General features: G+C 28.3%; 2 protein-coding genes across 4 annotated transcripts; both read right to left on the bottom strand.

Annotated features, from left to right (window-relative positions):
- Window positions 1–862: 862 nt before the first annotated feature.
- Window positions 863–9,327, bottom strand: LOC105674266 (homeobox-like protein HDP1). Its single transcript, XM_067352310.1, has 8 exons — window positions 8,534–9,327; window positions 5,970–6,174; window positions 5,629–5,868; window positions 5,382–5,495; window positions 5,027–5,110; window positions 4,436–4,674; window positions 4,082–4,241; window positions 863–3,796 (listed from the first exon to the last, which is right to left on the bottom strand). Exons 2-8 carry the CDS (start codon window positions 6,166–6,168, stop codon window positions 3,636–3,638), a joined length of 1,197 nt encoding a protein of 398 aa, XP_067208411.1. The 5' UTR covers window positions 6,169–6,174; window positions 8,534–9,327; the 3' UTR covers window positions 863–3,635.
- On the bottom strand, window positions 8,534–19,504 carry LOC105672031 (uncharacterized). 3 transcript variants are annotated; one of them, XM_067352249.1, is made up of 7 exons: window positions 18,308–19,504; window positions 17,709–17,872; window positions 17,338–17,571; window positions 13,595–13,858; window positions 13,073–13,263; window positions 12,809–12,971; window positions 8,534–12,663 (listed from the first exon to the last, which is right to left on the bottom strand). In XM_067352249.1, the coding sequence occupies exons 1-7, from the start codon at window positions 18,364–18,366 to the stop codon at window positions 12,530–12,532; spliced, it is 1,209 nt and encodes a 402-aa protein (XP_067208350.1). In that variant the 5' UTR covers window positions 18,367–19,504; the 3' UTR covers window positions 8,534–12,529. The 3 variants fall into 3 exon arrangements, with proteins under 3 accessions (XP_067208350.1, XP_067208313.1, XP_067208263.1); XM_067352212.1 differs by having other exon boundaries at window positions 17,709–17,965; XM_067352162.1 differs by having other exon boundaries at window positions 17,709–19,504.
- Window positions 19,505–20,188: the final 684 nt, after the last annotated feature.

Consider the following 20,188-nt stretch of genomic DNA (forward strand, 5'->3'; position numbering starts at 1 on the left):
TGCATTTATAGTAAAATAGTGATTGATCAACCCTGGGTCGTTCAAATCCTGTATAATCGAAAACGCTATAATTGTCGGTCCTAGTGAAACTAACTCGAACTTGAATTATCGTAAACACCCACTGAGAACAATCTGAGAATATCGCAAAAGTATAATTGTAATATTCTCAGAACATTCTCAAATGTACTGCGATGTACGTAGTACGTTCTAGGAATCATCGTATGTCCGCGGTACCATCTTCCATAGAATTTCGCAGGAAGGTCTATAGTTTAAAGACAGTATCAAGATAGGATAAAAATGGAAATGTTGCAGTAGATCACATATACATGCACACATTTACACAGCCAAGCGCTGAAACGCGCGCGCGTTCATATATTGTATAGGATAATTTAGATTAGGTTAATTAATCAGTCAATTTTGTATTAATTGATATTTTTATTTCAAAATTACGACCGTAAGCGTAAAAATATTTACATAAAACTTACAATATAAAATAAAGTTCTAGAAGCCTAAGCTAGAGAACTTCAAAGGAACAATACTGCGAACTGAAAACAGTTTTATGTTAAATCATCTTTTTAAGACATTGTTTAAAAAATAATTAAGAAAATGTATTGTATATTTAACCAAGAACCAAAGAGATGAGAGGCAATTATAATGCAAGTTTACGAACATAACCTTAAAATATTTTAAGCAAAATAATTTAACAAGTACATAAAAAAAAATAAAAATATTATAAAAATCATATACAAACACTGGCTGCGTTCCGTAAAGCACATATGCACGCATGTATCTATAGTATACGTAACGTATACTGTAGATACATGCGCGCATATGCTCTTTACGGAACGCAGCCACTATCTAGCTCTTACACTTTATTCACTATTTTGTGAAATAAAACTTAAAGGAAAAAAGGATTACCTTCGATATCAGTAAAACCTCGGATACGTGGTGTTGCGTGGTGTCACTTGATGCCGGGCAAGCGGGAAAAGACCGGAAATAGAAATTACGTATGTAAATGGCGCAGGTTAGTGCTGGTCTCGTCAAACCTGAGATTATACGCGCGCGATAGAAGTACGTATTACTTCTGTACGTTTGAGTCAAACCTGAGATTATACGTGTGCGAAAGAAAACCGAATAATACTGCAAAAGATATTATAGGATTGATCTCAGTATTTAACGGATAATCACAGTAGAATGAGTATGAAAATGGGATGATACGCAGGATATCGTGTGCTGTTAGGGTATATAATTATTGTTCATTACAGTATTTGTTTTTGGTTATGTGCATCATTATTTTTATTTTATTTCACAAGACTATTATTACATATTACTACATATTATTATATATAATTTATAATATATTGCAATTATATTATAATATAACTTAAAGAATAAATTGTTATAATCAAATTTTCAAATGCCTTCCACCTATTTTAAATCTTTCTACTTTCAACTTAAGCGGTTATTCATTCGCGCAAGCGCATTGACCGATTTCGTACAGACAATTATAGATAGATGTAGGGGACACTTTTGTTATGTATATTATAGCGTTTTCGATTATACAGGATTTGAACGACCCAGGGTTGGTTAATGACGTCATTGCAACCTCTCCACCAATGAAAGACTTGCATTTATAGTAAAATAGTGATTGATCAACCCTGGGTCGTTCAAATCCTGTATAATCGAAAACGCTATTAGATAGGCTATGCCCCTTCCAGTATAAATGTTCTAAGTATCTATCTTGTATTTAAGTTTTAATCATGAAAACTATATAAAACTTGCAAAAGGCGGGTAATAATATTGAAGTCTTCAATTTAAAGATGTAATAACTTTTTCTATCAGTTTAATATTTGAATCCCAACACAGGGAATTTAGATAAACTGATTGTTCAAAAATTGGGTAGATAAATATCCGAATAAATGAAAATTGTTTATTATTAAAAAACGTACTGTATATACTATGTACATACATAGAATGTACCTCATGTACATGCCACGAATTTGTATTGCACATCCTCGGAATATATCCTATGTACATACTGCGAACGTGCACTGCACATCCTCGGAATATACCCCATGTATATATCACAAATGTACACTGCATATTTTTGGAATATACCTATGTATGTACTATGGACATCCTATGTACATACATGTGGTAATTATTTCACATACATAGGATATGCGCTTTATATACTTTTCACATTTTCTGTATATACATAGAATATACAATATACATATATGTATATACATAGGACGTACATAGAATGTCCTAATGTTTATTGGATGATTATAGCAAAACAAATTAATGGTTAAATTTTTTTTATTATAACTTTATTACTTTTTCCAAGAAGCTCTAGTAATTATGTAAAATTACCGGTGAAAATGATTATTTTGATAAAATTTATCGCAATTACCATGTGTATTGATAATTATGTATAATTACCGGCAATTGTGCATTATAATCAATTATTTACATTTACAGTAACACACACACACGTCCGCACGCACGCACGCACGCACACACGCACGCACGCACGCACGCACGCATGCACGCACGCAAAATTAACATACGTGTTCTATTTTAGAGTGTTACTTTTAACTTTATTATATAATAATAATAATTATAATAGTAATAATAATAATTATTATAATAATAATAATAACTCTGTAAACAGTAAATTGTGCGCGGGGCAATATACCCCATATGATTTACAGCTAATACCGTCGCTGAGCTCGAGCGTTTTACGTCTCCGCAAGTAACCCATATATGTAATACTTCTATATTGCTAACAGAGCGAGAACAGTGGTTCCATAACCACGGCGCAGACATATGTTTTACCTCTTTTTCTAATGGGTACTTACCTCCATACCCAAATAGCACAAATACATCCTATGTACGTACATCGGACATCCATGCCGGACATTGTGTACGTACATCGCACGTCCACATTGAGTAAAGTGGACGTACAAGAAACGTCCATTGTATGTCCATTTGCAACTCCAATGGACATCCATAAAACATCCTTTTCTAACCATTAATGGACTAATTATGAACTAATTATGGATTTCAAAAGGACAAATTACGAATATCTAATGGATGAATTTTGGCTCTTAAATGAACGAGTTATGGATCCAAATGTACAAATTTTGGATCTTTTATGGATAAAATTTGCCCATTTAATGGACATACTACGGATCATTATTATGCGTGTATAATTCATAAATTAATTAAATAATTAATAATAATTGATAATTTTGTAGAAAGCTGAAAAAATATTTTTATTTTTGATTTATATATTATTATATATGTATATGTTTGACATATCACATATTGTCTGACATCACAGTTTGACAAATCACATTTTTTTCTAGAGTACTTATTTATACTTAAATATATACTTATTATCATATATTTTTACTATATAAACAAAATAAATGCGAATTGAATAACTGTAAACTAAACATTCTAAATAAAATAAACTTTATAAAATAAACTCATAAATAAAAACTAAATTAAAAAATTAAAGAATCAAGAGACACGGTCGTGTCTCGTGCCAAGTTCACGCGTCACGCGGAACGCGCAAGAGACCGACCGTGTATATTAACGCGAACACATGAGCTGACAGGATAAAATTAATCATCAATATTCTCGTCTCTGACGAGATTCTCTTCAATATTTTCTCCGTGGTTAATTTTATTATTATTGCTGCGTTCTTTTGCCCTCCTTAGCCATTTTTTAATTGCTTCTTCGCAATCTTTGTTAGTCGCATTTGAAATACTTTTCTTAGCAGAACCTGTAATATATATAAAGACATGTTAAAAAAGAAAATTATATAAATTGTATATATTCTTATAAAATAAAATACACGTTAGTTATAACATATAGACATTAATTTTTATTTTTATATTTATATATACTTATTTATTAAATACATATTATTTATTTTATATTTGTTATATATATATAATTATTATCGAATCAATTATTGTAATTGACTTTTTTGATCACTTTATGTGATGATGTGTGGTTTAACATTAAAAAAAAAGTTAAATAAAAGATAATCTAATAACCTATTTACCAATTATCAAATCCGCTAATTTTAATTTGTTGAATATTTTTTTGGCACGTCTCCCTAACCAGCTATAGGTTGCTGCAAGATTATTTGTTATCAGCATTTGCAAAGCTCTTTGTATAAAATTATATATGGAACTCCCACCAATTTTTGAAAGTTCATTCATCTGTAAATCAAAATAAAAATAATATTACAAAATTAAACTTGATATGTAACTTGATTATTTCACTAACTAATAAAACACATTTAAAATATTGTACATATTATATTACTACAAAGTATATTAAAAAGTATATATGTAATAACATATATTTGAGAATAATATGTATGAGATGTTATTTATAAGATAAAGAAGATTACCGCAGCATTAAAATTTTTCTCTGTATTTAGATATCCATCAACGCGAGTTAAGTCTTCTTCAGTTTGGACAGGAAAATAAAAAATTGTCAAAAATGAGGTTGTTTCCTGCACTTGATTGACCTTATTATTCGTAACAAGGTGATTAATAGATGTGGTTAATTCTTGGAGAGCATCCGTGTATTGCCACATGTTTGCTTTTAATATATTTTGTTGGCGAATGATTTCTTTGAAATATTTTTCTGTAAAAATTAAGTTATACACATAACATTTATCAATTACTTTTCGGACACGTATGTATTTTCGATAATAAATTATTTTATCAAATAATATGCTTGAAAATAAGTTTATCTAAAATAAATTAAAGAGTTTTGTTATACGTCATCGTTAATTAATCATCAATTAAAGATAACATGTATGGGTTTTAACACAATAAAAAATATAAGGAATAAGAACAGAGAATAGCATAGGAAAGAAAGAGAGAGAAGTTAGAAAGAAATAGCTTCTCTCTCTTTCTTTCCTATGTTATTTCCTGGTCTTTATATGTTTCATTATGTTAGTGCCCTATTAGCGCTCAAGTTATTAAATATATACCACAATGTTTTAAATGCACTAGACATTTGCATTCACCAGTGAATGATTGATCGGTGCCGTTCAAATCTTCTTTATCTTTAAGATCTATAAAAAAGTATATTATAAGTATAATATATATTTTTACATTTGGAAAAAGTATATATCACATAAAAAGTATATTATATAGTCAGTATTCAAAACGCACTTATAAAGATCTTAACGCGTTGTTAAAAGAATTTGTATTGTGTAAAACAAATTCTTCTAATGGATAATAACGCGCTAACATTTTTAAGCGCGTTTCTGAATGCTGACCTATGTATATCTTTACATTTTGAAAAAAGTTATCAATAATTTTGTATTATGAAAAATAATTTACCATATAATGTTGAGAGATTTCTTGAAAGTTCCTTTGAAGTACTTGGCGATGTATTAATGTTATCAATATTAGTTTTATCAGTGCTCTTTTTTTTCATTGTTTTTATACTGACTTCTGAAAGAAAACAATTAAGGGTTAAACAATTTAAAAGTGTATTTTAAATTCGTAAATTGTTCGCTGTTTTATTTTATTTATAAGGTGGTAAAACTTTCTATAAAATGTATCAAATACATAAATGCATACAAACCATTCGTTAAATGTGGAGGACTCGGTAATTTAGACAAATTTTTATTATTGGACTTAGACAAATTGTTATAATTATTGTTATCGTCTGATGACGATGAATTATTCTCCTCAAATGCAGATCCATAGGTTTTTCTTATTACTTTCCTTTTTTTAGTACTGGGTGACCAACTGGACACGTCAGAATGTACATCAGAAAAATTTTGAGCTTTGCTACATTTTTCTGTTGCCTTCGAAAAATTGGCTAAAACAAAATAAACGACATAATATTACAGGATATACAATAACAAATGGATTTTCAATTAGTTTACTAAGAAAACATAATATGTATAATAATATATTCACCGAAAGTTCCATTTCGTATAATCCGAATAGGATATGATGGCCAACAAGTATTTGGTTTCTCATGATTTTTAATTGCAGCAGTTAATTTTTCAAAAGTAAATGACGGCCAGTAACACTTGTTATCAATTATCCAAGTAGATGGAACTGCTTCCACAGTATCTTCGTCCGTAAAAATTACAATTGTCCATGTTTTAGTCATCTTTTTCTGCAAATTATCAAAAATTTGTGTACGCAGTATAATTCTACACCACATTAATAAATATTATGAATATCTATATGAAGTCGAACCGTTAACGAATGAAGAGAAAGACTTTTTTATTCCCGAAAAATATATATTCTGAACGAAGTAATTATTTTAACAAGTTTATATGCGAAAGCACTTGTTTCGGTTCTGTGCATATCATTAATTTTAATTATGAAATAAAATCGACATTATTTAAATCATTTTTAATTAAAATTTTTTAATATGTAAAAATAAAATTATTATAATCTAATTATAGAGAATGAAGTAAAGGAAAAATAACAAATTTATCATTAAACTCTAATCTGACACATTTATGCGATATTTCACTTATATTCCAACTTCGAAGATCGTTAGCAACGTTTTCTACTAAATATATACCTAAATCAGAAGATTTACATGGCTCAGAATAAAAATCTTCTCTTGATTCATATTTATTTCCAATTATAACTATATTTTCATTGTTATTGGCAATATTTTTAATTAAAATAATGTCACCATTCTTTAAAGTACAACAATTATCTGGTTTTTTTATTTTTAAAGTAAAATTAGAAAATACTACTTTTTCCCACTGACTGGTATACAAAAATTGATCTAAAGGACCATTATCATGTTTATTTAATAATTCAAATTTATCAAAATTATTTTCTTTACTTAATTCCACAAAATTTTCTTCATAAATACGATTAACTATTTGTTGTAATGGTTTATCTTTTTTACGAATATATCCTTTTATCTTTTGCATGTAATTTTCAAAGGGATAGGCACTGTATTTTTGCAAAATTCCAAAGTTTTTTACATCATCATATACATGTAATAAGTTATGAATATTAATTGAACAATTGGCTTTGCCATACAAAATACTAAAAGTTTTTATAAAATAATTAAAAAGAGAATGAGCATAATCTAAATATTGAACATGATAAGGAGATGATAAAATAGTGACAGCGATATTCAAGCACATGAAATTGAGATAATTATTACGATTAAGTTCAGATTTTAAAACAACAGGTCCTGTGTATAATAAAAATTGTCTGAATTCTGTCGCCTTCCACCTTTTACTTTCCTGTAATACTCTTGGTTTACGATTAAATTCTAATGGAATATTTTTAATTTGATTTATTAGCAAATGAGAAATTTGTGAAATTTCTAGATAAGATAATTTTGTGGATGGTTTACCATTACACCACATATTCACTACTAAAGTTTTTGTAACGCCCAGATCAATTAAATGCATCGGCTCTACAGGAAAATCACTAATCATATTCAAATCTTTAATTAATGTAAGATCTGACGTTTTTGACTTTACATGATGATCTTCTTGAAATTTTGATCTAAAATCGAAGTCTGTTCTATCACGCAATTTTCTTAAACTTGAGAAAGAAACTCTACCTTTCATATAATTCCCTTCTATAACACATTTTGTACATGCATAGTAACCGCAATGACCTTTTGTAAATTTAATAAATGCTTTAACAGGCGTATCACAAATAAAACCTTTAATTTTAAAGGGATAATTAGATCCATTTATTATAATACCATGCGTTGATAAATCGATAGCTTCAGCAATAAAATCCTTTAAAAATACATTTGCATCATCTGGCTTTTTTTCCCCGTGATATATGCCTACAATACCTACATTATTATGATTTTCAACTAAACTACATAATATTGGCCACAATTGTTGATTTGAACTTTTAAAAAGTGGCAAACCATCAATATTTATATAAACTTCTATTTGTTGTAAATTTTTAAACGTTACGACTGAAGAAAGTTTTTGAACGCAATTATTTAAACCAAAATGATAATGTCCTGGTTCAACAATTTTCAATGTTGTTTTTCTAGGAGTTTTCATTAATACGCGAGCATTCGAAGGTAAATCAGTATGAATTGGCTTTAAAATAGCTAATAATTCATTAAGTGCGACATGAGTAATTTTATTTTTCCAAGACCAAGTAGCAAGTTGTGATTCTAACGAACATTTATTAACTGTATTGAAATTTTCATAATTATTAATTGATTTATTATTATTTAAACATTTTTCATTAATCAAATCATTCAAATCATTATCATTAATCAAATCATCATTGTATGTGTCATTATTTGAATCAAAACTTTCTAATATATTATTGTTATCAAATTCATTGTTATTGAAATTATTATAATCTAATTCAATGCAATTTAACTGTTCATTAATATTCACATCATTATTTCTATTTAAACACTGATCAAAATCTTGATTAGATTTAATTGAATTTATCAACGCATCTGTATTAGCTTTTGCTCGCCTATAATACTTACTTGAAATTTTAGGCATACTCACTTATTTTTTATTTTATTTTATAATTTTCCAGTTATATAACAACTGCTACCTCCTGCTATCTCCTTTCTTCTAATTTTTTTGCTTCAGCTAATCTTTCTTCAGTGTAATCTTATTGACCTGTAATTCTGCGTAATTCTTCCCAGAACTATATAACATAAAAAATGTCTTAATTTCTAGAATTAAAAACACTTATTCTAAAGAATGTAGAAAATAAGAATGTGTTCATGATGCATATATTTTAATCAATGCACTAAGTCAAATACATATATATAATTCAGATGTTACAATATATGCAGAAACCTGAAATATACATTATGCATGCCTATATATTATTCATTTTTCTAGCTTATCGTATAGTTACTAATAAAAAATATTATCTAAAAATAATTTCAAAAATGTAGCAGAGTGTTTATCTTTTATGTGAACATATATTTAATTCAGCGTAACTAATATTTATATTAAAGTAAAACCACAAAACAATGTCTGTAACAAATAAATACATATATTATTTTTATTATAAAATTAAATTAAATTTTTAAAGGAAATTATATGAAATTAAATTTTTAAAGGAAATTATATAATTGTGATATGTAAATAAATAAATTGTATCATGTATATATAATATATAAAAATATAAAATACTAAACTTTTAGGTTATAAAAATACTATATCTGCCAAAATAATTTACTATAATAATAAATATACAACAAATATAAACTACATATATATACTTACCTTTTTAATTAATAACTGGTCCGTCTTACAAAACAATTTGTATATTTTTGGAATATCGATCTCAATGATTATGATCCACTACCCAAGTAGCAAAATGACGTTATAATGACGGTAAATTTTGGTCGCAAAATGACCAATTAGACGTCCTAAGTTAGGTCTCATGAGACTCGAAAATGACGTCGATATGTCACATCCACAAGACGTCATTTTTTGACGTCTTATGGACGGCGAAAATAGGACCAATATATGACCAATTGTATAATACTTAATTAACGAAACTTTGACATTAAACAATTATCAAGAAAGTAATCTAAGACTTCGTTTTAAACACTCGCATGCTTTAAATGCTGTTTCTTCTTCTTTTTTATTTAAAAAGATAAGAAGAAACGCTTAAAGCATGTAAGCATTCAAAGCAAATGCATAGCCTTAAATTACTTTCTTGATAATTTTTAATTTGTTGTAAAGGGTTTATATTTTTGTTAATAATACAGCATTTAGGTTTTTTTACAGAGTTTATTTTAATATAAGATTTATACAAAAAAGATTCTTTCTTTCTTAAAATAATAACATTTCAATAAATAATTTAATAATTGTTCTAACAAAACAATATTTAGATTATTCTCATCTTAGAATATTTATATAAAACAAACATAAATTATAATATAATTATAAAAACGTGAGAAAATAAAAATTGTTTTAGTAGGTATGCGAGATACTAAAAAAAATTAAATGTTTACAAAAAATTTGACCTACATTTTATGTATATATATATATATATAAATCAAAATATATATATATATATATTTTGATTTACATTATAATTAAAGTACATTCTTTCAAAATAATTTTATTCTCATAAAATAAAATGTTTTTTTAGAAACTATTGACTTAAAATTTAAGTCTATAATCAATTTATGTAATTATAGATTAATTATATATTTAATCAACGCAAACTTAAATTTGATTACATACACGCCAAACTGAATTTGTGTGAGTAATATTTTTTAATTAATAAATAGTCACTAAATAATAAGTCAGAAAAGAAATGATAATAATGCAATAAATATTGTGCAATGTTTAATGAACTTGATGGATTAAAGGAAATGATACCCAAAAATTATTTTCAGCAGGAAGAACTATACATTTTGCTATGACGTCCTTAAGCTGAACCATCACAAATTCATTAGACAAATGTTTTACACAAAATATATCTGTAAGCTTTGAATTATAGGGATATACATAATATGGATAATAAGACAAAAACTGTTTTCCATAAAAAAAAAGTGTATCATCGGATCTAACTAAAATGTTATGAATTTGTATTATTTTTTCCCCTTTTATATAACAATAGCAATCTGCATTACGACATTGCCAAACATAAAAGATTAAATTTTTATATTTTAATTTCTTAAACATTTTATATTTAAAAATATCATTAACAGGGAATGGCCCTGAATTATATTCATTAAAAGGCAAAGGAATATTATGATTTTCATGGTGCATGTTTTGATTGGAAATATCAATTTCTTTTAAACGTCTAAAAATCTGTTGTAAAGGTTTATTGGGAGATCTAACTAAATGTTTGAGACTATTCAAATAGTTTTCAAAAGGGAACGCTGAATAATTATCCAACGGTCCAAATTTTTCAACATCATTACTTAAATGACACAATATATGAACGTTATAAATGAGAAATTGAGGGCCATAAATGTTTTCACAGTGTTTTATAAACATAACTAAAAGCTCATTAGCTAACTGAGTGCCTAACTTAGTAATGTGTTTCTCAGAGCACAATAAAAAAATGCCACAATGAAATAAAAGAAAATTTTCGTACAATGCAATAGGGAGAATGTCTTTCAATGCTAAAGGACCTAAATAAATCAGGAACATTCTCAATTCTGTAGCTTTCCAACGTGCAAGCTCAGTCAAACTACGAGATTTTCTATTAAACTCAACAGGTATAAATTTTCTATAAGAAATTAATCTTTCAGATATAAGATTTACTAATCGACCAGGCAAGCGTATCTTTAAATTACCAGACATCCAAGTATTTAAAAGTTTTTTCATAACACCTAAACATACGGCGTGCATGTAATCAATTGGAAACTTTGTGACTAAACCAATTGGAAGTTTTGTAAGAGGAGAAACACCTGTATGGTGATCTTCATCAGTAAATAACTGAAAATCTAAATCTGTTCTTCTTGGAGCTAAAACACTTTTATAGATAACTCTATTTTGAACATACTCCCCAGTTTCTATACATTTATCACAAGATGAATAACCGCCATGTGACTTTGTACGTTTTATATAAGCTCTAGCTGGAGCATCGCAAATGAAGCTATGAACTTTCACAGTATATAATTTATTTTCAAATAAAAATCCTTCATGTAGCAACTGAAACAATTCATTTACAAAATCTTCTAAGAAAATATCAAGTGGCGAAGGTTTAGAATCACCACAGTACAAAGTAATGACAAAAGGATTTTCTTCAGGACAATTTTTTATCAAGCCTAAAATAGGCCATAATTGAGTATTTGCACTTTTAAAAAGGGGAAGTCCATCTATATTAAAACTAACGTCTATTTCATTATTTTGTAACTGTGATGTACATCGAGAAACAAATTGTTTCAATGGCTGTAATAAACCTATATAACATAATTCTCCTTTCTCTAACTGTCGACTAGGCATAGATAAAGTTGTCTTTAATAGAGTACGGCTATGTAATGGCAATTTTGAATGAAAAGGGACTAGAATTTTCAAAAGGTCATTAAGGGCAGCGTGAGTAATGTTATATTGCACAGCCCAATACCTTAATTGAAATAATAAATTTTCCTCGACATTATCTTGACATAAATACAAAGGCGTGGCTTCAATTAAAGACTTGTGTACTAAATTATTAAAGAGTGTGTTTTCATTATTAAAATCTCGACTCACACAGTCATAAGCTTCACTAACATTAGTTTGATCATTTGTTAAATTGTGATTAAAATTAACAGCAGAAATATTTATTGCATTATCATCATTTAAATAATTAGTAGTATCAGTATTATTAATGCCATGTTTATATTTCTTTTTAGAATTTACCTGTGTCTTTTGACTAACCTGTTTCTGCTGTTGCATTTCTTTCAAAGTATCTTGTGTATCTACAGCAATTCGTCGATATAATTGACGAGTACTTACAATATTTTTCTTTTTGTACTCAATTTTTCCAGCCATTTTTAATTAATTTTTTCTCTCTTTTATCACAAAAAAATCATTGTATTATTCTACCCTATTATTCCTGCTTGCTCGTCTCATTTGATTTTTCTCTCTATCAGGAGCATGCTTCAGCCATATTTTAATACTATCTTCTATCTCCTTGATGGTCACTCCAGGTGTACTACGTTTGATGGATTCTAAAAGAAATTAGTAAATCATGCATAATTACAAAAACACTTACAAATAAAAAAATATCACGTTGACAAAATATATATATGTATATATACGTATATATATGTATATATATGTATATAAAAGCATCACATCAATAAATATACTCACCCACAATTATAGTTCTTAAATATAAATCTGAAAAGGGTCGTTTATTTAATCGTTTTCCAAAGAAGCTAAATTCTGCTGCTAATGTATCTATAAAAAGATATTTCAGAATTCTTGATACTTTTGAAGAGACATCTCGTCCACCAATTGTAGATAGAGTAGCATCCTGACGTTATAAAATTAAAATTACATCACATATATACTTTTAATATTATATATAATATTATATATATGTAGTATGAATACAAATATAAAAATTCTACATACCAGAATATCTATTTGTGTCTTTTCTTTAAGTATGTCTTCTACATGATTAACATCATCAAAACTTTTCATGGGAAATTGAAAAGCAAAGTCTTTGTGTGAAGGCAATACTTCTTTATTCTGTAAAAGAGCTAAGACCTGTGAATTTTGCGCTTTAAGATGACTTAGAAGACGAATAACCTTCTCTTGGAAAACTGAAACAATGTTTTAGGAAAAAATTTATAACTATTATTGGATCGTACAACATTAAAGAGATTTATACAAATTTAGTCAAAAATATATAAATTATTAAGTATCTTATGTTTTTTTCTTTAGTTTTAATTTTTTTACATACATCAAAATGCAATACAAGACCAATTCTAACTGCGAATGTCAATATCAATCGTACGTTTAAATTTTGTAAATGTTCAAATATTTCAAACTTATATATTGCATATCTATTGTATAACTAATTCGCATTATTAAATGTAAAGGACATTAAATGTAAAGGAAAACTTTAGACCAACTAAACAGAAAATGTCATACCTGTTGACTCTGTTGAACTATTCGTAGGTGTGATGTGTAGTGCACCAGTCTTGCAAGTATGATATTCAGTAATTCCGTCTGTATGATCGGTAGTAAAGCTTGATGTATTACATGTGTTATGTCTTGAAATAGACAGAGTTTCTTGTATAGCTTGTTGTGTATAAAAATCTCTATTAGGAGAATCTGATGCATTAGGAGAATCGACATTAAGAGAATCTGCATTAGAAGAATCTTCATCGGGCAAATTTGTTACAGGAGAAAATGCTATAACATTGAACAATATTATTTATAATTCAAAAAATAAAATATTAATATTATGCAATTATATGCTGCTGAAATTATAATCAAGAGACACGGTAGTGTCTCGCGCCAAGTTCACGCGCAGCGCGCAACGCAAGCGCAAGACCGACCGTGTATCTTTACGCGAGCCCGAAAGTTGAGACGAGCCGAGATTATCGGATCTCGATAACGGCTGGGCCGATTGAGTTGGCAATAGGCTCAATCGATAGCGCATACCCAAATTACATAAGAAAAGTCTGCTTGTTTTTGCTCTGTGTGCTTTATAAAAATAAATATATGCATTCAAAGTCGAGAAATCTAGAAAATCATCTCGCTAGGATGTATGTCGCGTTGATATGTATGTCGCTCGTGTCTTATTGGTCAGCGTCATTCTAACATGGCGGCGCTCAGACCTGTCAGCTCGCAGTTTTGATGTATATATTAATTACATTTATATATTAGTATCGATCGTAAAATGTATATATAACGTGTTGTGGAGACGAATAAAGATAGTGTATATCAAAAATAATAGTATTCTTCATAAAAAAAATTTTTTTCGATCTTAAAGTGCAGAAGTGTACACTCTCAGTATTCTGTAGTTAGTTAATTAGTGGACAGAAAGTGTACTTCGTGCAGATGGTGGAATCTGCAAGTTTCTGACGTTAGGTGCGCTGATGGCGCTGAGAAGCCGCGCGGCGCGCGCTTACGTTTGTTTGGCTATTTGCTCATTTAAATTTTTAGATGTTACATAGAAAAATATTAAAATTTTATAGTTATTTGAGTTATTAATTACTAAAGATGTCCGAATAAGCACGTATCAATCCAGCCTGCCGCCGAATGCAAGCGCGCGAAGAGATACAACCGCTCAGCGATTATGATCGCTTTCAAGCGTTTCAAAAATCCTCCTCCCTAAGTGATAAAAATATCGAAGTTGTTTTAATAGGTTTGCCATATGATTAAAATGTTTATAATCAGTACAGCAGCGTTACAAACTTTTGTTCTAGGTTTCCACGCACACAATCGAGGGACCATGTTTATGTGCTGCGCAAAACGCTTTACGCAGCACATGAACATGGTCTTTTGATTGTTGCGTGGTAACCCAAGCCAAGAATTGGTAACGCTGGAATACAGACTAATGCAGGCAGAAAATTATTAAAATTTTATAGAAAGAAAATTTAAGCATTTGTTATTGGCATTTAAAAATGTAATAACTATACAAAAATGAGTTAAAGATTTTTGGAATTTTAAAACAATCTATTTCTCTTATTTCATATAAAACACTAAATAAATTTTTACTATACGAACAATTACAATATCATTAACATTAATTTAACTTTTTTAATAAAAAAAATTTCCAATTAATGCATCTCAATATAATATTTATTTATTAAAACATCTTTTATTTACTATCTACATTGAGTTTACATTTTATAAAGTACAAACATTGTTTTTTTATCTAAATAAATTTTCATTAAGTTTTATGAATACTATTCGAACTCGTATTAAAAGCTTTGCATTCTAACACACACGAAAAATGGAGACATCTAATTCTACAGCCGGCAAAACTTCGTCGAATAACAATACCACGCGTGGTGAGAAAGTAAGTGCATTATAGCAAGTCATTTTATAAAATTAATTTTATACCGAAATTAATTCGTTTGGTGAAAACATTGGAAGATAGTTTTTCATTTACATTATACTCGTGCACAAAAATAAACTATAATATTACAAATAGAGAACATGAACTTTAAGGTACATCTAAATATACACGCAAACCTTCCAAAAAAGTTGTTGTATATATAAACACGCAAACCTTACAAAAAAGTTGTTGTGTATTTTACCTAACAAAAAAGTTGTTGTATATTTGAAAATCAACAAATTACCTTTTTAAAAAAAGGTAAAGAAAAGGCGCCAAGTGCACGCAAATCTTCCAAAAAAAAGTTGTTGTATATATAAACCTTTCAAAAAAAGCTGTCGTATATATTATATATTAACCTTCCAAAAAATTTATCTTCCACAAAAAAATGTATATATATTAACAAATAACAAACCTTTCAAAAAAAGTTGTTGTATATATAACCAAATAAAAATTTGCTATATATTCTGCCTATAAAAGAGGTGATATCAGAAAATGACGCCAAGTTTAAATAAAAAACCTTTCAAAAAAAGTTGTATGTATATATTTAAAAAAAGTTGTATATACCAAATAAAAATTCGCTATATATTCTGTCTATAAAAGAGGTGATATCAGAAAATGACGCCAAGTTTAAATAAAAAACCTTTTAAAAAAACTTGTATGTATATATATTACGAAAAAGGATTATATTTATTATATTTAATTATATTTATTATATTTATTTATTAAAAAATTTTTCAAATTTAATCAAAATAAAAAAATATTACAAAATTTCGCAAAAAACTTGGCGCTGCTGTACTGAACTACATGTTAAATACATCTTAAAATATTATAGAGAATGAAAATGAGCAATAATTTTACAATTTACATGATTAAGTGTTATAATGACTCAAACTGACCAGAGCGGCAAACGGCGACGCGATAGCCAATTAAACTCTTGTTCTTACGGTAAAATTGTAAGTTGATTAGCTATAGCATCGCCACTTGCCGCTTCGTCGCTCTAGTCTGTTTGAGCCGAAATTTGTTTGCATCGCTTGCTCTAACATGCTCCTACTCGTTCTAATAATCCAAACTAAACTATAGTATTACGTCACATATACTATAGATTAAAGTATGTTGGAATGATTAGGAGCATGTTAAAGTATTGCGATGCAAATCTTATGTAAGTTAATAGTTTAGTACAGCAGCGCCAAGTTTTTTGCGAAATTTTGTAATATTTTTTTATTTTGATTAAATTTGAAAAATTTTTTAATAAATAAATATAATAAATATAATTAAATATAATAAATATAATCCTTTTTCGTAATATATATACATACAAGTTTTTTTAAAAGGTTTTTTATTTAAACTTGGCGTCATTTTCTGATATCACCTCTTTTATAGACAGAATATATAGCGAATTTTTATTTGGTATATACAACTTTTTTTTAAATATATACATACAACTTTTTTTGAAAGGTTTTTTATTTAAACTTGGCGTCATTTTCTGATATCACCTCTTTTATAGGCAGAATATATAGCAAATTTTTATTTGGTTATATATACAACAACTTTTTTTGAAAGGTTTGTTATTTGTTAATATATATACATTTTTTTGTGGAAGATAAATTTTTTGGAAGGTTAATATATAATATATACGACAGCTTTTTTTGAAAGGTTTATATATACAACAACTTTTTTTTGGAAGATTTGCGTGCACTTGGCGCCTTTTCTTTACCTTTTTTTAAAAAGGTAATTTGTTGATTTTCAAATATACAACAACTTTTTTGTTAGGTAAAATACACAACAACTTTTTTGTAAGGTTATTAATTTACACTAAAAAACTCACTTTGTCTAAAATTTTTTTTTTCTTGAGTTTTTTGAGTAGTTAAAAATTTGTTTTTTAATTTTGGAGGGCGAACATCAACGTCATCATTATCATTTTCATCCTCATCGCTTGATAAAAATCGACGTGGCACTACTCTTTTTCTTTTCCGGTAAGTATCGGCCTCCTGATTATCTGTTTGTAAATCGGATGTCTCCTCTGATAATTTACATTTCTGCCGAGCTCTTTGTAAATCATCTAAAATAATTCAATTAATCAAATATATTACTATATAAATTTTCTTTTCATTTTAAATTTATTAAAAAAATATAAAACATTATTGATATTTCTTTATTTCTATAATAATTAGTAAAGCTTTACTTTTATGCACTTACCAGTTTCAAATAAACATCTCTGTACTGGGTACAGTTTCCATGTTGCAGTATGTGCATGTACTACGCTTTCTAAAATTTTATTAAAAGTTTTTTGGTCTTTTACAGGTGGCCAAAAAACTTCTCGTTTTCTAGGAGTTAACCATGTGCTTCTTACAACTGCAACACTACCACCCCCATCATCAAATTCGATTAAAACATAAGACATGCTGTCACTCCTCGTATTAATTATAGGTACTATATAAAAGTATCGTGAAATCCTACAAGAAATCCACAAACTGTATAATGCAAGGAAATATATGACCGCATACAGCGAGAAATAACTCATTGAATAGACATCTAATCGACGTCAAAATCATCAAAATCACATCGAATTACATCGAATTACACGTATTTTCAATGATTTCTACGTCGATTAGATGCCAATTCAATAAGTTGCTTCTTGCTGGGCATTGTTAAATCCTCTAACCTAATCTAATTTTTCTCACTTTAGTAACATACAAATATAATTTGTTAATTTTATTTTAAATTAGTTTCACATTAGCTTAAGTTATTATTTTACACGTATAAATTTTACAATAAAATTTATTTAAATTACTTACTTGTAAATTATATTCTTGAAAAGCTGCATGTGCTCGCACATATAACCTGATATAACCATCACGCAATCACGCTACACGTCGTGTAACAGCAAACGTACACCCGCCGAACTAGTAATGCGCATTGCGCATACCTCTGCGCAGATTCTTTTTAAGTGCATGTTTCACAACTTAAAGCTATCACACAATGGAAAAATAAAGAATAAGAAATAAGAAATAAGCGAGTCAATCAATCATGATTGATCAACTCGCTTTTATTTCTTGTTTCTTATTTCTTATTTCTTATTCCTTATTTAATTTTTCATTGTGCGCATGATGGCCTTTAAAAATATATTGCAATTAATTTTGTGAATTTTATTTTATAATTAATCTATAATTATACACCATTAAGAAGTAAAAATAATTATATTATAAATTTATTTGGACGACCTTAAGACGTTTTCAAAATGACGTCTTTAGCTGGTCTAAGAAATGACGTCTTATAAACGTCCATTATTAGTCGTCGACGTCATAGTCCAAAAATGACTAAAAATAGACATCATTATGTCGTCTTCTGACGTCACCTTGCTACTTGGGATAAGGCGTACGGTGCTATTTGGGTAAGCGCGTGCGTGTAATTTTTATCTCAGCCGGAAAACACAATAGGAAAACACATAAATGATTAAATTAAAAGTTTTAATCATATTGGGATACCATTCGACAATGATATTATGAATAATCATGTCATGACACAAGACATATTTGATAATCACAGAGTGCAATTATGCAAATATGTAATTGATTTATACATTAACGTTGGATTATTTCATGAATCAAAACAAATGTCAGAAAAAGATCAATATTTACGAAGTAAGTTTAATAAATTAATATTATTTAAAAACTTGTAATAAAAAAAATATGATTATTATTATCATTCTTATTATTTCATAACCTATAGAAAATTTAAAAAAATATTATTTTAATAGTATTTTAATATTGTTTTAAATTTAAAAAAATATTATTATTACTTTATATTTGTCTAATAAATTAAAATAAATTTAATTATTTTAATTTTGTAATAATATATATATGTATACAATAACACATTAGATGTACCTATATATATATAAATAAATATTTTACACATGATTGTAAATATTTTTACAGATTTTTCTCATAATAAATATGAAGTGTTATTTTTAACGTATGAAAAGTATTTGAAAAACCCGCCACCTACCATGCATGCGCACAATGATCAAAGTACCAATTTTCATGTTCTTTTGTCTCTCTTTTTTGGGACACGTTCCACTTACGGAAAAAATGCTATGTTAGCAATATAGGAGTATTATATATATGGAGTAACCAAGATGCTATGAAACGAAAGGAGAAAGCAGGTTAGATCAGCCGAAAAATGAAAACCACTGAGGTCTATAACATACTGGAGCGAGCCTTCAAGAAGTAGGGGTGTCTTCTCGGTCGAAAAGGCCAAATAGATGACGTGAGGTTAGTTTTCCTTATCAGTTATTCGTTGACTGGTTGGCGTAAGAAAGAGACAGAGAGCCTCACACTCTATATGTGTCCTCTTCTAAATCGCGGATCACAATGGGCTTGTTTGTTTTAGCTACACTGGGGCTGCTCTGGGTCTGCTCTACACAGGATAATACAGGACAGATAAATAGTTTGTCCTGTATTACCTTGTTTAGAGCACACCCAGAGCTGCCCCAATGCAGCTAAAACGAACAAGCCCAATGTTTTTTTGTTTGAGATACGGAAGGCTCGCTTCAGTGTGTATCAGTGTGTATAAAGTTCAGTGGTACAAAACCGGTTGCCAATCATAAATTGCAAACCGGTCGTTTTTCCTACAGATATGCAATGCGCTTAGTAGGCAACGGGTCAAAATTAAGA

This window comes from Linepithema humile, chromosome 1, assembly GCF_040581485.1.
Source record: "Linepithema humile isolate Giens D197 chromosome 1, Lhum_UNIL_v1.0, whole genome shotgun sequence".
Classification (NCBI taxonomy): Eukaryota; Metazoa; Arthropoda; class Insecta; order Hymenoptera; family Formicidae; genus Linepithema; species Linepithema humile.

Excerpts from the sequence above, each read along its gene's own strand:
- LOC105674266 (XM_067352310.1), bottom strand. The coding sequence starts at position 6,168 with ATGACTAAAACATGGACAATTGTAATTTTTACGGACGAAGATACTGTG. Across the intron at positions 5,496-5,628 it reads TCCTCCACATTTAACGAATG|AAGTCAGTATAAAAACAATG; the intron begins GTTTGTATGCAT and ends GTTTTCTTTCAG. Across the intron at positions 3,797-4,081 it reads ATTAGCGGATTTGATAATTG|GTTCTGCTAAGAAAAGTATT; the intron begins GTAAATAGGTTA and ends TATATATTACAG.
- LOC105672031 (XM_067352162.1), bottom strand. The coding sequence starts at position 18,033 with ATGAGTTATTTCTCGCTGTATGCGGTCATATATTTCCTTGCATTATAC. Across the intron at positions 17,572-17,708 it reads GAGATGTTTATTTGAAACTG|ATGATTTACAAAGAGCTCGG; the intron begins GTAAGTGCATAA and ends GAATTATTTTAG. Across the intron at positions 13,264-13,594 it reads TAGTTCAACAGAGTCAACAG|TTTTCCAAGAGAAGGTTATT; the intron begins GTATGACATTTT and ends ACATTGTTTCAG.